Raw genomic sequence first — 21,666 nt, forward strand, 5'->3', positions numbered from 1 at the left:
GAGGACCCAGCTCTAGGCCCCCCCCCCCCCCCCCAGCCCAGGGTGCCCCCAACTTGAGCAAGATTCTGCTGACCCCTACGGGTGCCCTCACCTTGGGGTGCCCCCCTGTGGGTGCCCTCACCTTAAAGTGGGTGCTCCACCTATGGGTGACTCAACCTTGGGGTGCTCCCTCTGTGGGTGCCCTCACCTTAGGGTGCTCCACCTATGGGTGACTCAACCTTGGGGTGCTCCCTCTGTGGGTGCCCTCACCTTAGGGTGCTCCACCTATGGGTGCCCTCACCTTGGGGTGCGCCCCCTATGGGTGTCCTCACCTATGGGTGCTCCACCTATGGGTGCCTCAAACTTGGGGTGCTCCACCTATGGGTGCCCCCACCTTGGGATGCTCCCCATATGGGTGCCTTCACATGCGGGTGCTCCCCCTATGGGTGCCTCAACCTTGGGATTCCCCCTCTTGGGCTGACCCATAGCAAGGTGCCCCCCCCCGGCTGCGCCCCCCCCTCACCACGAGCTGCAGGCGGGGCTCGGGGCCGGGGGTGCAGGACAGGGCCTGGCTGCCCCCCGGATGCCCACGATGAGGGGGCAGCGCCGGCGCTCCAGGTGCGGGTTGGGCACCGCACTGAAGATCTCTGCGGGACACGGAGGGGCCGCGTGGGCCGGGGGGGCAGCGGGCACGGCCCCCCCCACACCCCCACCCCCGGCACGCACCTTCCTGGTCGGCGCTGGCTCCCTGCAGGGGGGTGGGCACCAGGCGCCCCCCGCGCAGGCAGAGCCCGCGCTGCTCCGTGTCCCGCAGCACGAAGTGGTGGGGCCGGCCCCGGGGCAGCGGCGGTGCCGCCGAGGGCCCCGTCAGCTCCGGCGAGAGCTCTGCGGGGGGGGGGGGGGGGGCACGGGGGGTGTCAGGGGCATGGGGGGGCAGGGGACATCGTGGGTGCAGGAGGGCATCACTGGAACGTGGGGAGGGGGGCACGGGTGTGAGGGACGGGGGACATGGGGGTGTCACGGGTGCACGGGGACATGGGGGTGTCACAGGGATGTGGGGACGGGGGTGTCACAGGGACACGGGGATGGGGATGTGAGACACAGGTGTGATGGATACTGGGGGATGTGGGACGTGGGGGCACGGGAAGGGGACACACAGGGATAAGGGGACATCGCATGGAACACGGGGACGCAGGGACACGGCGACGGGCACCGTGGGTCCGTGTCCCTGCGCCCCCGGCGCTACCTTTCCCCAGGAACTCATCGAACAAGGCCTCCATGTCGGGGTCGATGACAGACTCCGGCGCGGCTCCGGGGCCCGCGCCCGGCTCCGCCGAGACCCCCATCGGGTGCTGCAGGGGCCAGGACCCCTCCTGGGGTCCCCGGGGCCCCTCGGCCCCGCTGCTGCCCGGGGAGGACAGGGACAGGTTGGGGTGAGGGCGGGCGCCCGCTGGTGCCACATCCCGGGGGAGGGATGGGACCAGCCCGTCCCCATGCCATCCACATCCCGTCCCCATCCCATCCCATCCCCATCCCAAATCCATCCCATCCCCATCCCAAATCCATCCCATCCCCATCCCATCCCCATCCCAAGTGCATCCCCTCCCCATCCCATCCCCATCCCATCCCCATCCCGTCCCCATCCCGTCCCCATCCCGTCCCCATCCCGTCCCCATCCCCTCCCCATCCCGTCCCCATCCCATCCCCATCCCCTCCCCATCCCCTCCCCATCCCGTCCCCATCTCGTTCCCATCCCATCCCCATCCCATCCCCATCCCGTCCCCGTCCCGTCCCCCCTCACCGGCCGCTGCTCTCAGTCGGCTCCAGAGTGAACGCGCTGCAGCCGCTGCCGGGCAGGACCCGGCTCGTTCCCGATCGGGCGGTTCCCGATGATTCCCCGCGTTCCCGAGCGTGTCCCGGGATGTGGCTCCGGCTCTTATAGAGCGGGGGAGCAGAGCCCGGCCCTGGCCTTGGGCGGTACCGCTTTGGGCAGGGCCGGGGATGGTGAAACCTCACCCGGTGCCCGTGTCCCGCCGTGTCCCGGGGTCCCCTCGGCTCTCCTGTGTCCCCTCCACTGCCACCGGGCCGGGGGCACCGTGTCCCCGTGCGCCCCATCCCCCTGTCCCTGCGATGCCCGCATGTTCCCGTGCCCCCCTATATCCCCGTGTCCCCATAGAGCTGCCTCCAGACACCCCTGTGTCCCCTGTCCCCACGCCCCGTCCCTGCAATGTCCCCGTGTCTCCCCCTGTCCCCACACCCCCGTCTCCCTGTCCCCCTGTTCCCACGTCCCTCCGCCGTCCCCACCCCATCCCCGTGATCCCCGTTCCCGTCTCCCGGTGCCGGTCGGGACACGCCGGGGCTGGAGCGTCTCCAGCGTCCCCCGCTCCGGGAAGGAGCCGCCCGAGCCCGGGACGCGGAGCCCCCGACACGGGACCGGTGCCCTCGGCAGCTTTATTGGCCCCGGGCGTCACCGGGGGTCAGCGGGGGGGAGGTCCCGGTCCCCAACGGGGGGGTCCCGGTCCCCGGTGCCGGGCTCCGGGCACTCGGCGGCGCTGAAGTAGAAGTCGAGGCGGGTGCTGGCATCGTGGCACCGGGAGAGCCCCAGGGGCTGGTGGCCCCGCGCCGAGGTGCACAGGAACCAGCCGGGGTTCGCGGCCGACTCGAAGCGCCAGAGCCCGGCCCGGTACGAGCGGAAGAAGGTGAAGGCGGCCGAGGCCGCCCCGGCGCGGGGCAGCTCCCGGATGTCGGCGTCCGGCGGCGGCACCGGCAGGGGACCGGGGTGGGACCGGGGTGGGACCGGGACGGGACCGGGGTGGGACCGGGATGGGACCGGGACGGGACCGGGATGGGACCGGGGTGGGACCGGGATGGGACCGGGGAGGGACCGGGACGGGACCGGGGGACCGGGATGGGACCGGGGTGGGACCGGGGTGGGACCGGGGTGGGACCGGATGGGATGGGACCGATGGACCGGGGTGGGGGACGGGACCGGGATGGGACCGGGGTGGGACCGGGATGGGACCGGGGAGGGACCGGGATGGGACCGGGACGGGACCGGGATGGGACCGGGGTGGGACCGGGATGGGACCGGGACGGGACCGGGATGGGACCGGGACGGGACCGGGGTGGGACCTGGACGGGACCGGGACGGGACCGGGACGGGACCGGGACGGGACCGAGCTGGGACCGGGACGGGACCGGGGTGGGACCGGGATGGGACCGTGGTGGGACCGGGATGGCACCGGGATGGCACCGGCACGGGACCGGGATGGGACCGGGATGGGACCGGGATGGGACCGGGATGGGACCGGCACGGGACCGGGATGGCACCGGCACGGGACCGGGATGGGACCGGGATGGGACCGGGATGGGACCGGGCAGCGGCACGGGGAAAGGGGGACCGCGAGAGCGGGGGCTGCGGTCGCCCCAGCCCCGTGGTGTCCCCTCCCCAGGGCATCCCCATCCCTTTCAAGTCCCCATTTCTTTGCTGTACCCATCGATGTCCCCATCCCCACAGTGTCCCCGTGGTGCCCCCATCTCTTTGGTATCCTCTTCCCCCTGTTGTCCCCCTCCCCACTGTGTCCTCCTCCCTTTGGGGGCCCCGTGGTGTCCCTTCCCCAAGGGGTCCCCATGATGTCCCCATTCCCACTGGTGTCCTCATCCCCATGGACGCCCCCATCCCATTGGTGCCCCCATGGGGTCCCCATCGATATCCCCATCCTCAATGACGTCGCCATCGATGTCCCCATGCCCAGTGACGTCCCCGTGCTCCAGCGGTGTCCCCATGGTGTTACCATCTCTTTGTGTCCCTATCCCCATTGATATCCCCATCCCTTTGGTGTCCCCATTGATGTCCCCGTGCCTGTGGTGTCTCCATGCCCACTGGTGTACCCATCCCATTGGTGTCCCCATCTCCATCGCCCTCGGTGTCCCCACTGATGTCCCCGTCCCCGTGGTGTCCCCATGCTCACTGGTGTCCCCAGTGATATCCCCATCCCTGCTGGTGTCTCCATCTCAGTGGTGTCCCATTGATGTCCCCTATCCCATTGGTGTCCCCATCGATATCCCCATCCCCAGTGGTGTCCCCATTGATGTTCCCATCCCATCGGTGTCCCCATCCCCATTGAAGTCCCCCTCCCAGTGGTGTCCCCATCCCCATTGAAGTCCCCTTCCCCTTGGGATATCCCCATCCCCATGGATGCCCCCATCCCATTGGTGCCCCCATGGTGTCCCCATCGATATCCCCATCCCCAATGATGTCCCCATTGATGTCCCCATCCCTGTGGTATCCCCATGATGCCCCCATCCCCATGGATGCCCCCATCCCATTGGTGCCCCCACGGTGTCCCCATCGATACCCCCGGTGCTGCCCCCATTGATTCCCCACCCCGTTGGTGCCCCCCCCGCTGGCGGTGGCTGACCTGCAGGCTCAGGCTGGGCCGGGGCCCGGGGGCGCTGGCGAGGCACCGGGACCCGTTCTGGATGCCCATGACGAGGGGCAGCCGGGCGGGCGCGAAGGCGCGGTTGGGCACCCAAAACACCTCCTCTGGGGTCCCCCCCCGCGTCAGGGCGCGCCCCGAGGGGGGGTCCCCATCGGTGTCCGCGCCCCCCAATCCGCAGGGCCCCCCCTCACCTTCCCGCGCCGCGTTGGCGCCCTGCAGGTGCCCGGCCACGAGCCGCCCGTCGCGCAGGTAAAGGCTCTTGTGGTCCACGTCGCGCATCCTGCGGGGACAGCGCGGACACCGCTGCCCCCCCCGCTCCGCCCCGCGCGGCCCCGCGCCCGCAGCGCCACTCACCGGTACCGGAGCACTGCGCGGGGCCGCGGGGCGGGCGCGGCGGCTTCGGGCTCTGCGCGGAGACAGAGGAGGAGGAGGAGGAGGAGGAGGAGGAGGAGGAGGGCGAGGGCGAGCGCGGGTTTGCGCGCCAGGGCCCCGCCGCCGCCGCCTCCCGCTCCCGGGGGTCCGCGCTCACCCATGGGGCGCGGAAGGAAGGAGGAGGCGGCGGAGCTGTTGCCTCACCGCTGGCGGAGGGGGAAGCGCTGGTTCCGCCCCGCTGCGGGCTCGGCACGGCTCGGAACGGGGGGGGGGACGCGGGACAAACACACAGCGGGGACGGGGCACACGGGGGGCGACGGACACAACCGGGGGTCACCGCTCCCGTCGGAGCCGGCGCACGGGGGTCTCGAACCCTCAACCTCATCGCTGGAGGAGCAGCGCCCTCCTCGCTGCGCCACCGGAACGCGGATGTGTCAATGGGGAGGGGGCTGCAGGGGGGGCCCTGGGGCTAGCACGAGCCTGGGTGGGGGTCCCTGTGGTGCGTGGGTGCCCAGCATCGCTGGGGGGGGGGGGGGGGGTGTGTGCCCCTGGGGTGCCTTTGATCCAGGGCAGGGGGTTCCTTCTAGCTGGGGGGGGGGTTCCTTGGGGTGCACAGGGTGCTTGTGAATCAGGGCAGGGGGCCTTTGGGGCACATGGGTGCCGTCGGGTCCCTGGGGTGCCTGCTGGCTGGGCTGCGGGGTCCATAGGGTGCCCTTGAGCTAGGGCAGGGGCCCTGGTGTGCATGGGATGCCCGAGAGCCTGGGGTGGGCTCCTCGGTGTGCACGGGGTGCTGCCAATGAGGGTAGGCGGTCCCTGGGGTGCAGGGGGCACCCAGCAGCCTGGGTGACGGGTCCCTGTGGAGCAGGGGGTGCCTTGGCAGCCGAGCCCGGGGCTCTGTGGGGGCCAGGCCTAGAAGGGGGTGTTAAGGTGTTAAGGGGGGGGGGAATCTCCCTTTCCCCATCCCATAACCCCCCCCTTGTCTCCTCCCATTCCCGGCAGCACCGGGAGCAGCACCAATGAGCAGGAATGGGGGGGCTGGAGCCCCCCGGGAGACACCCCCGGGCTGCGGCCCCACAGGGGCAGCTCCGAGGCTCCACGAGGAGCCGAGCCCGGATCCAATGCACGTCCAGAGGCGGGAAAAGGGAGTGTTTTCCCGCCCCTTATGCAAATGAGCCACATGCAAATGAGGTAGGAGGGGCGATACGAGTCCCAAGGCTCCCCCGGGGTCCTGCCCTTGCTGGCCCTGCCCCGGTGTCTGTGCTGGGTGCTGGGAGACATGGGTGCCCGTCCTGGTGTCAGGGTGCAGGGTGTCCGTCTGTGCTGGGTGCTGGGTGCTGGGTGCAGAGTGCAGCCATCGGTCCTGGGTACCAGAGACATGGGTGGCTGACCAGCCTGAGTATCAGGGCCATGGGTGCTCATCTGTCCTGGGTGTCAGGGTGCAGGGTGTGTTAGGTGTCAGGGTGTAGGGTGCCTGTGCCAGGTGTCAGGGCGCAGGGTGCCTGTGCCAGGTGTCAGGGTGCAGGGTGCCTGTGCTGGGTGTCAGGGTGCAGGGTGCCTGTGCTGGGTGTCAGGGTGCAGGGTGCCTGTACTGTGTATCAGGGTGCAGGGTGCCTGTGCTGGGTGTCAGGGTGCAGGGTGCCTGTACTGTGTATCAGGGTGCAGGGTGCCTGTACTGTGTTGCAGGGTGCAGGGTGCCTGTGCTGGGTGTCAGGGCACAGGGTGCCTGTGCCGGGTGTCAGGGTGCCTGTGCTGGGTGTCAGGGTGCAGGGTGCCTGTCCCGGGTGTCAGGGTGCAGGATGCCTGTGCTGGGTGTCAGGGCGCAGGGTGCCTGTGCCGGGTGTCAGGGCGCAGGGTGCCTGTGCTGGGTGTCAGAGTGCCTGTGTTTGGTGTCAGGGCGCAAGGTGCCTGTGTTGGGTGTCAGGGCGCAGGGTGTGCTGGGTGTCAGGGTGTAGGGTGTGCTGGGTGTCAGGGCACAGGGTGCCTGTGCCTGGTGTCAGGGCGCAGGGTGCCTGTACTGTGTATCAGGGTGCAGGGTGCCTGTGCTGGGTGTCAGGGCGCAGGGTGCCTGTACCGGGTGTCAGGGTGCAGGGTGCCTGTGCCGGGTGTCAAGCTGCAGGGTGCCTGTGTTTGGTGTCAGGGCGCAAGGTGCCTGTGTTGGGTGTCAGGGTGCAGGGTGCCTGTGCCGGGTGTCAGGGCGCAGGGTGCCTGTGCTGGGTGTCAGGGTGCCTGTGCCGGGTGTCAGGGCGCAGCCATCCGTCCGTCCTGGCTATCAGAGGCACTGGTGTCCGTGTGCCCTCAGCACCCGGGCCGTGGGTGTCTGTCCTGGGTGTCCAGGTGCAGGTCCCAGCTGTCCCACCTGCCCTGGGCACACGTGTGCCCGGTGTCCGTCTGTCCTGGGTGCCGGGCCCTGTCCTGGCTGCACCGCAGGGAGAGGCCGGTGCCGGCGCTGGGACGGCTCCAGCACTGGCAACCGCGGCGCCCGGTTGCATCAGGCACCGAGAGGCCACAATGGCCCCAGGTCCTGGCCACGGCCCCACCTGAATCCTGACCATCCGTAGGGATGAGGAGCTGGATTCAGGAGCCGCCGATCCCGGTGCTCCCTGGGTGTGAGCGGAGGCCTCGGGGCAAAGGGGGCACTCCTGGGGGCACAACCGTGCTCCCAGTGAAGGTCCCAGTTTATGGCCAAAGGGTGGGGGTTAGGGTTGGGGTTAGGGCTGGGGTTAGGGTTGGGGTTATGGTTGGGGTTAGGTTTGGGGTTAGGGGTTAGGTTTAGGGGTTAGGGTTAGGGTTGGTATTAGGGTTGGGGTTAGGGTCAGGAGTAGGGTTAGGGTTAGGGTTAGCGTTAGGCAGGTGAACCTGAGCCAACAGCACACAGAGCCCCCAGTGCCATCAGTGCAAGAGCCAGGAATCGGATCCATGACCCGGGTGGTCCCAGAAGCTGTTGGCTTCCCAATTGCCCAGCCTGAGCTCCTGCACCTCCATGATGGCCGGTGTCAGAGGTGCCTGGGGCCGGGATGCTGCTTGTGGAAGGAGAACCCAGAGGGGATGGGAGAACCGGGCTGTTCTTTGCAACAAAGCATTCAATAGATGGGATGCTTCTGCCAGCACCTCCTTGTCCCAGAGCTTGGATGAACACATGGGGACGTGAGGCTGGAAAATGCCTTTCCCACCCCCGTGAGAGGGAGGACTCGGGATTCCAGTGTCCATTCCCCAGCGCCTCATCCGCACACACAGCGCCGGGGACTTGGCCTCAATGCTCTTGCCATTGTAACACGGGTCACCTGGGCTGCATGCTTGCTTTTGCCGTTGTGATCTGGGTGACTTTTACCTTCCTTATCCCGTGTGGGGCTCTCCCCAGCCTGGAGGCCGGAGCTGGAACACACCGGAGCCCCGAGGGGGGGGAGGAAGACGGGAAGAGTCGGTGCCCCCCCGGTTGGGGTCGGCACAGCCATTGAGTGTGGTGCTGACAGTGCCGGCCCATGGGGAGCTCCCCGGGGCTGCTCCACCCTCTGTGTGTTAAACCCCTCCCGCAGCCCTAACGGCTCCCGGTGCCCATCCCGGGCCCGGGCCCGCACAATGGCGGAGCCGCTCGCCCCGCAAGATGGCGGCGGCGCTGAGGGACCGACCCCGCCGCCCGCGGCCGGCTCAGCGCGCATGCGCGACCGGCACCCGCGCCTCGAGCCGGCGGGCAGCGCGGGAGGGTCCATGCGGCCGCGCCGCTGCCGGGGGGGTTTCGGGGGGGAACCCGCCGGTTACCGGCAGCCCAGCAGCGCCCCGCGGGGAAGCGGCACGGCCCTGCCGTCCTCTCGACCCTCTGCTCGGCGGCCGCTTGTCCGCAGGGGTTCGCGGAAGGCGCAGCGGTAGCGGCAGCGGCGGGAGCGACTTCCCGCTCTTCCCCCGCTCTCTCGCAGTGGTTTGCGCCGCGGCGCGTTCGGCGCTCGCCATTGGCGGTGGGGGCAGAAGGGGCGGGGCGAGAAGGGTATAAGTAGAGGCGGTGCGGCGGGCGGCGCGCTCAGTCTGCCGCGGCCGAGTGAGCTGCTCCGGGGTCTCGCGCTCCCGCCGCCGCCGCCCCCGTCCCTCCCCGCTCCGCTCCGCCCCGCCAGCGCCATGAACGGGCAACTGAACGGCTTCCACGAGGTGCTCATCGAGGAGGGCACGTTCCTCTTCACCTCCGAGTCCGTGGGCGAGGGGCACCCAGGTGCGGGCCGCGGCCCAGGCGCGCAGGCGCAGGCCGCGGGGAGAAAGGGGGGGGGGAGGTGTGGGAATGGCCGCGCGCGCGCTCGGAGGTTGGGGGGGGAGGGGGGGGTCTCCCGACGGCGCGTTCATGGGGGGGGGTGCGCGGTGACGCCACCGGGCGCGCGCGCACTGGCGGGGCGGCGCGCGCCGCATTGCGGCCCCCGCCGCGCACGTGCTTCCCGCGTGGGGTGTTGCGGGGGGGGGGGTGCGACGCACACGCGACATGTCGTGATATGACGTGATGCGTGTTGTTGGGGTTTGGGGGAAACGGGGGGGGGGTGTGTGTGTGGTACCGGGTGACGCAGCGGTGGAGGGGGGGGTGTGCGTTGGGGCTGCCGTGACTCAGCCGTGACTGAGCAGATCCCGGTTGTGCCCCGCGGGGTCACCGGTTCCTCCCCCCGGAGGGGGGGGGATGATGAGGTGAGGAGCCCCCCGCTTGTACCCACCCGCCGCTGGAGGCTCGGGACCCCTATGGGGGCTGCTCCAGCCCCCCCCGAGCTCCCCGTGGGTCACAGCTTGGATCCCCAGCACCCCCGGGATCGCTTCCCTAGTGCCTCACGGCCGCGGGGGTCTCTGTTGGAGCCGCGTTGCCCCACGGCACGGTCCGAGCTCTGCACCCGTGCTGTGGATGCCCTCGGGGCTCCCCACGCCCCGGGTCACGCGCTGCTGCCGCAGGGATCAGGCGTTGCTCTCTCGGGTGCGGTGCGAGGCTACCCCTGCGCTCTTTCACCCCAAGCAGAGCCCTGCGGAGCCGATCCCCTCTCGCCCCAGCCCGGGGCTGCCTCATCCTCTCCCAGATCTGTCCCCAAAGGTCGTGGCCAAGGACGCCGCGGTCCCTGGGAATTGCTTATTCACGGCCCAGCCCCGCGTGGCCTTTGGGAAGCTCCAGGGAGCAGGAAGGGGGCTCGCCCGCTCCCATAGCCCATCCCAGGCACTGGGCATCCCATGGGAGGTGGCGGGCGCGCAGCAGCACCCCCCAGGAGCCGGAAGCTGGCACGCTCCAGCTGGGAAAGCCGGGAGCCCCTGGCAGTGCCAGGCCCCTCCAGCACCGCTGTCTGTGGCTGAGGCCCAGCTCTGACCCGGCTGTAACTGGAGCTTAACTGGTAAATGCCTGGAATTCCAGGCTAAGAAGCCGGCTCGGGGACAAGGCGAGGGCTTTGTGCACTGCCGGAGCCCTTGGGATTAGCGGGAGGCTCGTGCTCCGCTTCCCAGCGGAAGGAAGGGCCGTGCCTGTCACAGCCTCACCCTCTGTCCCCCAGATAAAATCTGCGACCAGATCAGTGACGCTGTCCTGGACGCCCACCTCAAGCAGGACCCCGATGCCAAGGTGGCCTGTGGTGAGTGTGACAACCCCCTGGGGACATGAGGTGGGTGACAATGGTGCTGGGAGGGTGACACCGGCACTGACATCACCCTCCTGCCCTCCAGAAACGGTGGCAAAGACGGGGATGATCCTGCTGGCCGGGGAAATCACGTCCCGCGCGGCGGTGGACTACCAGAAGGTGGTTCGGGACACCATCAAGCACGTCGGTTATGATGACTCCTCCAAAGGTAGGTGCCAGGGAGGGGATGGGTGGCACAGCTCGGTGCTGGGGGGGGTCTCGGTACACTGGGCTCACCGTGGCCTTGGCTCTGCCCCAGGCTTTGACTACAAGACGTGCAACGTGCTGGTGGCGCTGGAGCAGCAGTCGCCCGACATCGCTCAGGGCGTGCATCTGGACCGCAGTGAGGAGGACATCGGTGCTGGGGACCAGGTCAGGCCTCGTGCCACTGGAGCCGCCGCGGCGTAGCCGGAGGAGCCGTAGGCTCACCCCCATTTCCCTCCCCTCGCACAGGGGCTGATGTTCGGCTACGCCACGGATGAGACGGAGGAGTGCATGCCGCTCACCATCGTCCTGGCGCACAAGCTCAACGCCAAGCTGGCCGAGCTGCGCCGCAACGGCACCCTGCCCTGGCTGCGCCCCGACTCCAAGACGCAGGTGAGGCTCTGGCCCCCATAACCTGCTGCCCACTATCCCCACGCCTCCCTGACAGCCCCGTGTCCCCCGTGTCGGCAGGTGACGGTGCAGTACATGCAGGACCGCGGCGCTGTCATCCCCATCCGCGTGCACACCATCGTCATCTCGGTGCAGCACGACGAGGAGGTGTCCCTGGACGAGATGCGGGATGCGCTGAAGGAGAAGGTCATCAAGGCCGTGGTGCCGGCCAAGTACCTGGACGATGACACCATCTACCACCTCCAGCCCAGCGGCCGCTTTGTCATCGGCGGTCCCCAGGTAACACCGTGCTCCTGCTGACACCGTGGTGACGGTGGCAGGGATGGCACCATAGTGGTGATGGTGGTGACGGCGCCATAGTGGTGGTGGTGGTGGTGGTGGTGACGGTACCATAGTGGTGATGGTGGTGACGGCGCCATAGTGGTGATGGCACCATAGTGGCGATGGCACTACAGTGGTGGTGGTGGTGGTGGTGGTGGTGACGGTACCATAGTGGTGATGGCACCACAATGGTGGTGGTGACGGCACCATAGTGGTGATGGCACCATAGTGGCGATGGCACTACGGTGGTGGTGGTGGTGACGGCACCATAGTGGTGATGGCACCACAATGGCGGTGGTGGTGACAGTGGTGGTGATGGCGACGATGGTGGTGATGTCCCCACAGGGTGACGCCGGCCTCACGGGCCGCAAGATCATCGTGGACACGTACGGGGGGTGGGGGGCACACGGCGGCGGCGCCTTCTCGGGGAAGGACTACACCAAAGTGGACCGCTCGGCAGCCTACGCCGCGCGCTGGGTGGCCAAGTCCCTGGTGAAGGCCGGGCTGTGCCGCAGGGTGCTGGTGCAGGTGGGTGCTGGCGCCTCTCCCCCTCCCCGCACTGCTTTGGGACCGGGTCCTCAGGCTTAATCCATGCTCCCCCCCGTCCCCACCTTTAGGTGTCGTACGCCATCGGGGTGTCCCACCCCTTGTCCATCTCCATCTTCCACTACGGCACCTCCCAGAAGAGCGAGCGGGAGCTGCTGGAGATCGTCAAGAAGAACTTCGACCTTCGCCCCGGGGTGATCGTCAGGTAATGGGGCTGGGGGGGGCACAGGGGGAATGGAGCAGGGCTTGGGGACACACACGGAGTGGGGGGGGGGGCTGATCACTTGTGTCATTGCAGGGACCTGGACCTGAAGAAGCCCCTCTATCAGAGGACCGCAGCCTATGGCCACTTCGGTAGGGACAGTTTCCCTTGGGAAGTGCCCAAAAAACTCAAGTACTGAGGAAAATCCTGGCCCTTGTCAGGCTTTTCCCCCCACCCCGGCGGGCGTAGGCTACAGAGAAGCCCCTGGGCTCTGGGGGTAAGAGCTGGGCCCGTCCCCAGCCCCCCCCTCCATGTCTCTCCCTCTTCCCTCTCGCCATGGGTTCCATGGGGACCACACGTGGCCTCGCCCCCCCCCCACAACCCCTCCGGCTGCTCTTGAAACCTGGTGGCACATCCGAGTTCAGAGATGGCAAAAAGCCCCCCCCGAGGGGGGGTTAACACCGTGTTCCCCCCCACCCCCTCACGGTGCAGATGGAGCTGGGGGGGGGTGGGGGGGCCCTGCTGGTGCTGGACTTAACCTAACCCTGATTTTAACTCCTTATCCCTCAGAGGACACACATGGGGGGACACAACCACACACATGGGTTGGGGGGGGGACACATGGTGTTCCCCCCCCTGCATGTGAGGAGGAAAACCCCTTTGCTGGTTGTTTTAAGTTGTATTTTTTAGCCAACAACCGAAGTGACTCCACAAACTGCACAACCCCCCTGGGGGGGGAGGGGGGGCGGCTCAGCCGAGCTTAGGGATGGATCCTGGGGGGGGCCTCAAAGCTTTTTTTGGGGGGGGGGGTGTTGATACTTGAACGTGTTTTTCTAGCGGTGTATTTATTGTGTGCTGAGGGGGGGTGTGAGTACAGAGAAGCCCCCGGCTCACGCGGCAGCTCTTGATTCCCCCCTCCAGCATCCCCCCCCCAACTCCTACTCCATCACCCCCCCCCATCACCCCCCCCCCCCCCCCCCAGTTCCCACTCCAAAGCGGGGTGACAGCCCCGGGACAGGGCGCTTTGGCCGGTGTGGTACAGAGAAGCCGGCTTGTTTACTGCCCGTCCCAGGCCCCCCAAGTGCCTTGGCAAAGGGGGGGGAGGGAAACGGGGGAGGGGGTGAAGGGGGGGGGTTCCCTTCCCCCCCCCCCTTTTTGTTTTTTATTTTATTTCCCTTCTTTTCCCGAGGTTTTTATTCCATTTTGTTCGGATTCCACCAAAATGCTCCCAAATGGCAAATAAAGACTGGGTTCGAAGCAGCTGCCCTCAGCCTGTGCTGGGGGGGAGGGAGCAGGCTCAGAGCTCGGGGTCCCCCCTCACTGTGTCCGTGTCCCCCCCATCGTCACCCCCCTTTTCCTCCTCCTCCTCGCGCCAGTCGGCGAAGGCGAGCTCCTGTGCCAGACGCTCCGGGGGGGGCCGCCCCACGGCCAGGTTCCGCAGGGAGATGCAGGTCATCAGCACGCTGTGGGGCAGGGGGGGCAGTGAGGAGGGAACTAATGGGAAGTTGGGGGTCAGTAGCAAGGTTTGGGGTGTCTGTGTTTGTGGGGGGGGGTCAATAATGAGAGCTTACAGCAGGTTTGGGGGGGGGCAGTGATGGGGGATTGGGGGTCAGTAGTAAGGATGGGGGGAGCTGATGGGGTTGGGGGTCACTGCTGAGGTGACCGGGATGATGGGGGGGTGGGGTCCATAATGAGAGTTTGAGGGGGGTCACATCAATGAGGGGTTGAGGATCAGTGCTGAGGGTGGGCAGGGATGTCAGTGATGGGGGGGGGGGGGTAGAAGGAGGCTTTGAAGGTCAGGGATGGGTTTGGGGGGCCTGTAAAAGTGGGGGGGGGGCAGTGCCAAGGTTGGGGTGTCTGTGATGGGGGGGTCAATAACAGGGGGATTGGTGAGGAGGGATTTGGGGGGGGGGCATAGTGAGAGTTTGGGGCACAGTGATGGGGGGGTGGCCCAAAAGGGTCACTGATGGGGTTGGGGGGGCCATAACAAGAGGGTCCCAGTGATGAGGGTTTGCAGGTGAGCAAAAAAGGCTTTGGGGGGGTCCATGAGGGGTTAGGGGTCAATAATGGGGGGGAGGGGGCAAAGATGAGGTTTGGGGGGGGGCAGAGATGAGGGGTTGTGGGTCAGTGCCAGGGTTTGGGGTGTTTGTGATGGGGGGGGGCAGTAACAGGTTGGGGGGGTGGTGAGGAGGGATTTGGGGGGCACATAATGAAGGATGGGGGGTCACAGTAATGAGGGGCCCTAATGAGAGATTTGGGGGGGCAGTGATGGAGAGATGGGGTAGGCAAGTGGTTGGGGGTCTGTAATGAGAGTCTGGGGGGGCAGTGATGGGCTGGGGTCAAGGATGAGGGTTAGGGGGATCACAGTAATGAGTTTGGGGGGGGCTGACAAGGGGTTGGGGGTCCGTAATAGTTTGGGGGTGCAGTGACAAGGTTATGGGGGTCACATCAATGAGGATTTGAGGGTCAGTGCTGAGGCCGGGGAGGGATGTCAGTGATGGGGGGGATGAGGGTTTTGAGGGTGGCATAATGAGAGCACCCCAGTAATGGGGGTTGGGAGGGGTCCATGAGGGGTTGGGGTCAATAATGGCGGATGGGGGGGCAAAGATAAGGTTTGGGGGGGTCTGCAGTGAGAGTTCAGGGAGGGCAGTAACAAGGCTGGGTGGAGCAGTGAGGGCGTTTGGGGGTCAGTGATGGGGTTGGGATCACTGATGGGCTTGGGGATCAGTGATGGGTTTGGGGGTCAGTGATGGGGTTGGGAGGGTTGGGGTCACTGATGGGGTTGGGATCACTTGGGGATCAGTGATGGGGGTTTGGGGGTCAGTGATGGGGTTGGGGTCAGTGATGGGGCTTGGGGGTCAGTGTTAGTTTTGGGGTCAGTGATGGGTCTTGGGGTCAGAGATAGGGTTGGGGTCACTGATGGGGTTTGGGGTCGATGGGACTTGGGGGTCAGTGATAGGGTTGGGGTCAGTGATGGGTTTGGGGTCAGTGATAGGATTGGGGTCAGTGATGGGGTTCCAGGTCAGTGATGGGGTTGGGGTCAGTGATAGGGTTGTGGTCAATGATGGGGGTTGGGGTCAATGATGAGGCTTGGGTATCAGTGATGGGGTTTGGGGTCAGTGATGGGGTTTGCGGGTCAGTGATAGGGTTGTGGTCAATGATGGGGTTAGGGGTCAATGATGGTGCTTGGGTATCAGTGATGGGGTTTGGGGTCAGTGATGGGGTTTGGGGGCTTGGGGTCAATGATAGGGTTTGGGTCAGTGATAGGGTTGGGGTCAATGATAGGTCAATGATGGTGCTTGGGTATCAGTGATGGGGTTTGGGGTCAGTGAGTGATGGGCAGTGATAGGGTTGGGGGGGTCAGTGATAGTTTTGGGGTCAGTGATGGGCTTGGCGGTCAGTGATGGGCTTGGGGGTCAGTGATAGTTTTGGGGTCAGTGATAGGGTTGGGGTCAGTAATGGGGTTTGGTGGTCAGTGATGTGGTTGGGGTTCAGTGATGGGGTTGGGGTCAGTGATAGGGTTGGGATCACTGATGGGTTTTGGGGTCCCCCCAGGGTTTGGGGTCAATGATGGGGTTGTGGATCAGTGATGGGCTTGGGGTCAATGATAGGGTTGGTTTCAATGATAGGGTTTGGATCAGTGATGGGGGTTTGGGGTCAGTGAATGGGTTTGGGTCATTGATGGGGTTTGGGGTTCCCTCGGTACTTGGGGTCATTGATGGCCTTGGAGTCCCCCCATGTTTTAGGGGGTGATAGCAGTGATGGGGGTGTCTCTGTTCCCCTCTCACCTCCTACGGAACAAACGGAGCTTCCTACGCAGGAACCTCCGCAGCCGCTGCCCGAGCCCGGCCCCGAGCTCCCGTTCCCGTTCCCTCCGTTCCCGGCGCAGCAGCAGCGCCACCAGCGGGTCCTCGGCGGCACCGGGGGGCAGCGGCTCCCCCAGCAGCGGCCGCAGCTCCGGGGGCAGTGGCTCGGGGGCTGCAAGGCAGAAGGGGGGGGGACACGAGCGCAGTGACAGCGGCGGGGGGGGGGGTTCCCCCGCCGCTGTCACTGAGCTCGTGTCCCCCCCTTTCCTTTGCACCCCAATCTCATCCCCGTATCCCGGTGCTCACCGGTGCCGTTACGTGCCCGGTCCCGCAGCTCCTGCAGCCGGCTCAGGTTGAGCTCCAGCGCCCGCGCCGTGGTGTTCACGTACAGGTAGAGGTAGCACGAGGGCTCCGCCGACACCGTGTGCACCTTGTGGTACTGCCCCGCCGGCAGCTGTGGGGCAACGGGGATCAGGCCCCATGGACACACTCCCCCCCACCCCGCTCTCACCTGCATCCCCTTGTGCTCACCTGCATCCCCTTGTGCTCACCTGCATCACTGTGTCCTCACCCGAGTCCCCACACACTCACCTGCATCCCCCCGCTCTCACCTGCATCCCCTTGTGCTCACCTGCATCACTGTGTCCTCACCTGAGTCCCCACACACTCACCTGCATCCCCCTGCTCTCATCTGCATCCCCCTGCATCCCCTTGCTCTCACCTGCACCTCCCTGTGCTCACCTGCATCCCCTTGTGCTCATCTGCATCACTGTGTCCTCACCAGCATCCCCCCTGCTCTCACCTGCATCCCCTTGCATCCCCTTGCGCTCATCTGCACCCCCCCATGCTCACCTGCATCCCCTTGTGTTCACCTGCATCACTGTGTCCTCACCTGCACCCCCCATGCTCACCTGCATCCCCCCGCTCTCACCTGCACCCCCCTGTGCTCACCTGCATCACTGTGTCCTCACCTGAGTCCCCCCACACTCACCTGCACCCCCCATGCTCACCTGCATCCCCCTGCATCCCCTTGCTCTCACCTGCACCCCCCTGTGCTCACCTGCACCCCCCCGCTCTCACCTGTACCCCCTATGCTCACCTGTACCCCCCCGCTCCCACCTGCACCCCCTGTCTCTCACCTGCATCCCCTCTCCCTCCCGCAGCGAGTGGTTGCGGTGCTGCTCCACCAGCTCCACCAGCACCTCTCCGCGCAGCACCCGCAGGCTCGTGTTGCCCAGGTCCTCACTCACAAAGTTCTCCAAGTGCAGCCCTATGGGGACGGACACCAATGGGGTTCAGGCCCCCCCCTCCCCATCACTGGGGTTCAACCCCCCCCCGGCGCTGCCCCGTACCGGGGAAGTCGGCGATGAAGACGACGTCCGTGTGCCGGTCCAGGCTGCTCTCGAGCTCCTGCAGCCGCTGCCTCCACGGCGACAGCTCCAGCAGCAGCGGCAGCACCCAGGGCGTGCGGCGCCACGGGGACCAGGGCGCCCGCACCACGTCCACGCGCGGGTCCACGAGCCTGCAGCACCCGGGGGCCCTCAGCACCCCCCAACAGCACCTTTGGGGGTGCTGCTCCCCACATCCCCCCCCCAAACCTCTGCTGGAAGCGGTCGTTGATGGAGACCCAGATGTCGAAGTAGATGCGGGGCTCGGAGATGTTGTAGCGCGGCAGGAGCTGGCTCAGGCACGTGGCGTATTGCTTCAGCATGTCCGCGTGGTCCTTCCAGCGCCGGCTCTGCGTGAACACCTATGGGGGGGGGTGAGGGTGCAGACCCCCCCCTTGAACCCTCCGGTCCCGTCCCCCCCCCCTTCCTTTGGGCTCTGCTCACCCCCGGTTTGAGGTACCCCACGTCCCCGGTCAGCCCGTCCTGGTACGTGATCTTGACGTGCTGGTGGAAGCGGGAGTGAACCATCATGTCCCAGGAGTAGCCGTAGAGGCCGTTGGTCCAGTTGTTGTAGCCCTGGCGGGGGGGGACGGACATGGGACAAGGAAGGGATGGGAGATCCCTGTGCTCCCCCCCCCCCAATAAAGAACCCCCATGCTCTCCAAAGTGCTCCCCCCACATCCAAACCCCATCCTTGTAGCCAAGGAAAACACCCCCATCTTCAAAGGTGAAGGGAAGGAAAAACACCCTTGGTGAAGCCAAGGGAAGCACCCCCCAGGGGCTAAGCAATGCCCCCCCAAATGCCTCCCCCGACCCCAACCATCCCCCAAGCCCCCTCAGGATACCCCCATGTCCCCCAAGCTGCCCCTCACATCCAAAACAAAGCCCCCCGGTGTCACCTCTGATGTCCCCAAATGCCCCCGTGTCCCCAAATAACCCCCGCCATGGTCCCCAAAATACCCCCCAGACCCCCCCCCCCGCCCCGTGCCCCCACCTGGGTGATGAAGTGCGAGTAGGGCAGGAAGAGCTGCTCCAGCACGTAGAGCACGGTGAAGGCGGCAGCGAGGTGCTGGCGCGGCCGGAGCCCCCCCCGCGCCCCATAGTGGCAGTCGGGGCTGTGGCGGGGGGGGCGGGTGCTGGGCAGCCCCCCCTGCAGCCACCGCGGGCACCGCGCCAGCAGGCGCCGTGGCCAGCCCGGGTGGCAGAAGAGCCCGCTGCTGGCCAGCATGGTGTATGGGAACATGCCTGGTTGTGGGGGGGGGCACGGCTCAGGGGCACCCTGCGCTGGGCACCGTGGTTTAGGGGGTCCCCTGGCCATGATGGGGGTGTGGGGGGGGGATTTGGGGGTGTTGCGGTGCAGGCGCTGCTCTCACCGATGCTGAAGAGCTGCGAGTTCATGCAGTGGAAGTAGGTGATGAAGATGAGGGCGATGGGGCGGGTGGCGTCGAGCAGCAGCAGGAACCCGGCCGAGAGGTCGAGCAGGAGCCCCCCCCCGTGCACCACCAGCAGGCTGGTGCTCTGCTCCGACAGCACCAGCCTGGCCGCAGCACCAGCATCAGCACCACAAGCACCAGCATCAGCCCATCACCCTCCTCATCCTCACCCCATCACCCCCCCATCACCCTCCTCATCCTCACCCCATCACCCCCATCACCCTCCTCATCCTCACCCCATCACCCCCATCACCCTCCTCATCCTCACCCCATCACCCCCATCACCCTCCTCATCCTCACCCCATCATCCCCCATCACCCTCCTCATCCTCACCCCTTCATCCCCCCATCACCCTCCTCATCCTCACCCCTTCATCCCCCCATCACCCTCCTCATCACCCCATCACCCTCCTCATCCTCACCCCTTCACCCCCCATCACCCTCCTCATCCTCACCCCATCACCCACATCACCCTCCTCATCCTCACCCCTTCACCCCCCATCACCCTCCTCATCCTCACCCCTTCATCCCCCCATCACCCTCCTCATCCTCACCCCATCACCCTCCTCATCCTCACCCCTTCATCCCCCCATCACCCTCCTCATCCTCACCCCTTCATCCCCCCATCACCTTCCTCACCTTCACGCCCCCATCACCCCCCTCATCCTCACCCCTTCATTCCCCATCACCCTCCTCATCCTCACCCCACCATCCCCCCCTCATCCTCACCCCTTCATCCCCCCAACACCCTCCTCATCCTCACCCCATCACCCACATCACCCACCTCATCCTCATCCCATCATCCCTCACCACCCTCCTCATCCTCACCCCATCATTCCCCCCATCCTCACTTCATCCCCCCATGACCCTCCTCAACCTCACCCCATCACCCCCCATCACCCTCCTCATCCTCACCTTCCTCACCCACCCCATCACCCTCCTCCTCCTCACCTGAAGGGCGCGAAGAGCCAGTGGCGCGCCAGGGAGCCCATGGAGTACCCGCTCACCCAGTCCATGTCCAGCTTCTTCAGCCCCGCAATGAAGTACACCAGGAAGATCTGGGGCACCGGGACAGTGTGGGGACAGGGACTGGGGGGCAGGATGGGGACCCCAGGCGCACCCCAGCCCTCACCTGGGCCCGCAGCAGGGTGTAGTTCCACAGCGGGACGTGCGCGTTCCTCTTGTGGGGCCGAAAGAGCCCATCCACAGACCTGTGGGGACACCGGGGGGGGGGGGACACCCCCCAAGCGAGGGGGTGACCAGGGCACCGTCACCACGCTGCCGCCGGGACCCCAATGGTGACGCTTCTGTCACCCAATGGGGACGCTGGGCCCCGTGCCACAACCAGAGCATCCCGGTCACCCTGGGGCTCTCTGTGGCACCCATGGGTGCCCCCCGGCGCCCTGGCACGCACCCGTAGCGGTCGGCGCCCATGAAGGTGAGCTGGAAGGCCAGCAGCCCGTACAGGTAGGAGTGGTTGTTCCAGGAGGTCTTGTCCAGCAGCAGCACGTACCAGTACGGGCACAGGAAGGCCACGCAGCTCAGGCGGTACCAGCAGCCCAGCATCATGCCCAGCGCCCCTGCACCAGGGCACGGTGACACCCGGGGCGGCCCCTTTGGGTCCCTGTCCCAGTGTCACCCCCAGCACCCATCTCAGCGCCCACCACCCTCCGCCATGGCTGCTCCCATTACAGTGCCTGACCCCAACATGTCCTCATCTCACCCCCATTTCCCTGCGCCCACCATGTCCCCATTCCCTCCCTAGTGCTCCTTCGGGTCCCTGTCCCATTGTCCCCCCCAGCACCCCTCCCAGCACCCATTACCCTCTGCCACGGCACCTCCCATTCCAGTGCCTGACCCCAACATGTCCTCACCGTGTCCTCGTCTCACCCCCGTTTCCCTGCACCCACCATGTCCCCATTCCCCCCTATTGCCCCTTCAGGTCCCTGTCCCCATCTCCCCCCTGTCCCTGTCCCATTGTGCCCCCCAGCACCCCTCACCCTCCGCCCCGGCAGCTCCCTCCCCGCTGCCCGTCGCCCTGCGCGCCGCAGCCGGTACCGAGCAGCATGACGCCGTACAGCAGGTACATGCCGTCGAGGGGCAGCGGCTGCAGCGCGGGCAGCAGCGGGAAGCGGCAGACCTCCAGCCCGTCCAGGAAGCGCCGGTCCAGCAGCGCCATGCCCCGCTCTTGGGGCACGTCCAGCGCCATGAGGAGCCCTGCGGGGGGGGGCAGCGACCCACGGGAGCTTCACCCGCTGCCAACGCGGCCGCGCCGGTTCCCGTTCCCCCCCCCCCCCCGGTGCCCGGTGCTCACCGAAGGCGGCGCGGAAGGCGCCGAGCGCGGCGGGGTCCGTGGGGCGGTGCAGCAGCCGCACGAAGCGGTGCCAGCGGCTCAGCTCCCGCAGCTCGAAGCCGAGCAGCCGCCGGCTCACGCTGGGCTCCGGCTCCGCTCCCGGTCCCGGCTCCGCAGCGCCGGTAGCAGCGGGGCCCGTGGCCTGCTCCGGCCGCCGCCGCCTCGCCGGGCCCTCGGGGGCTCGGGGCAGCTCCCGCTCCCGCTCCCGCTCCCGGCCCCGCTCCTCGCCCTCCACCACCGCCGCCGCCGCCATCGCCGTGACTCCTCCCCTCCGCGCGACGTCACCGGACGTCACGGGCGCGGGCACCAATCGCGGCCGCCCAACAGGGCCACGCCCTGACACGCCCACCCCCCGGGCCCCGCCCCCCCCCCCGCCGGGGACGCAGCTCCCGGAAGCCCCGAGTAGGGCGGGGCTAATAACGGGGGACCCCAGGGTGGCCATGGGTGTCCCCATGGTGGCAATGGTGTCCCAAGGGTGACAATGGTGTCCCCATGGTGGCAATGGTGACCCCATGGTGGCAATGGGTGTCCCCATGGTGGCAATGGTGTCCCCATGGTGGCAATGGGTGTCCCCATGGTGGCAATGTTGTCC

At 67.1% G+C, this 21,666-nt stretch overlaps 2 protein-coding genes and 1 pseudogene across 2 annotated transcripts; 1 reads left to right on the forward strand and 2 right to left on the reverse strand.

The window, feature by feature from the left end:
• Positions 1-502: 502 nt before the first annotated feature.
• LOC130600911 (interleukin-36 receptor antagonist protein-like) lies at positions 503-2,026 on the reverse strand (annotated as a pseudogene).
• A 6,851-nt stretch (positions 2,027-8,877) lies between these two features.
• On the forward strand, positions 8,878-12,401 carry MAT2A (methionine adenosyltransferase 2A). Its single transcript, XM_057412593.1, has 9 exons — positions 8,878-8,991; positions 10,289-10,366; positions 10,458-10,580; positions 10,671-10,783; positions 10,865-11,008; positions 11,087-11,305; positions 11,693-11,875; positions 11,965-12,098; positions 12,192-12,401. The coding sequence occupies exons 1-9, from the start codon at positions 8,901-8,903 to the stop codon at positions 12,292-12,294; spliced, it is 1,188 nt and encodes a 395-aa protein (XP_057268576.1). The 5' UTR covers positions 8,878-8,900; the 3' UTR covers positions 12,295-12,401.
• An 870-nt stretch (positions 12,402-13,271) lies between these two features.
• GGCX (gamma-glutamyl carboxylase) lies at positions 13,272-21,327 on the reverse strand. Its single transcript, XM_057412595.1, has 14 exons — positions 21,036-21,327; positions 20,780-20,938; positions 20,136-20,301; positions 19,854-19,932; positions 19,673-19,779; positions 18,663-18,826; positions 18,284-18,534; positions 17,734-17,865; positions 17,500-17,651; positions 17,254-17,423; positions 17,041-17,171; positions 16,208-16,355; positions 15,884-16,073; positions 13,272-13,558 (listed from the first exon to the last, which is right to left on the reverse strand). The coding sequence occupies exons 1-14, from the start codon at positions 21,325-21,327 to the stop codon at positions 13,393-13,395; spliced, it is 2,307 nt and encodes a 768-aa protein (XP_057268578.1). The 3' UTR covers positions 13,272-13,392.
• Between the last annotated feature and the right edge of the window lie 339 nt (positions 21,328-21,666).

The sequence above is a fragment of the Pezoporus wallicus genome, unplaced genomic scaffold (assembly GCF_028554395.1).
Source record: "Pezoporus wallicus isolate ANWC-B61680 ecotype Strahan unplaced genomic scaffold, APGP_CSIRO_Pwel_v1 contig_10355, whole genome shotgun sequence".
Lineage (NCBI taxonomy): Eukaryota > Metazoa > Chordata > Aves > Psittaciformes > Psittacidae > Pezoporus > Pezoporus wallicus.

What these genes read in the sequence shown, in the direction of transcription:
- MAT2A (XM_057412593.1), top strand. Translation starts at nt 8,901, where the DNA reads ATGAACGGGCAACTGAACGGCTTCCACGAGGTGCTCATCGAGGAGGGC. An exon ending in TTATGATGACTCCTCCAAAG is followed by an intron (nt 10,581 to 10,670) that starts GTAGGTGCCAGG and finishes GCTCTGCCCCAG; the next exon opens with GCTTTGACTACAAGACGTGC. An exon ending in GCCCCGACTCCAAGACGCAG is followed by an intron (nt 11,009 to 11,086) that starts GTGAGGCTCTGG and finishes CCGTGTCGGCAG; the next exon opens with GTGACGGTGCAGTACATGCA.
- GGCX (XM_057412595.1), bottom strand. Translation starts at nt 21,327, where the DNA reads ATGGCGGCGGCGGCGGTGGTGGAGGGCGAGGAGCGGGGCCGGGAGCGG. An exon ending in CGCCTTCCGCGCCGCCTTCG is followed by an intron (nt 20,939 to 21,035) that starts GTGAGCACCGGG and finishes CCCCCCCCGCAG; the next exon opens with GGCTCCTCATGGCGCTGGAC. An exon ending in ACACCCTGCTGCGGGCCCAG is followed by an intron (nt 19,780 to 19,853) that starts GTGAGGGCTGGG and finishes CCGGTGCCCCAG; the next exon opens with ATCTTCCTGGTGTACTTCAT.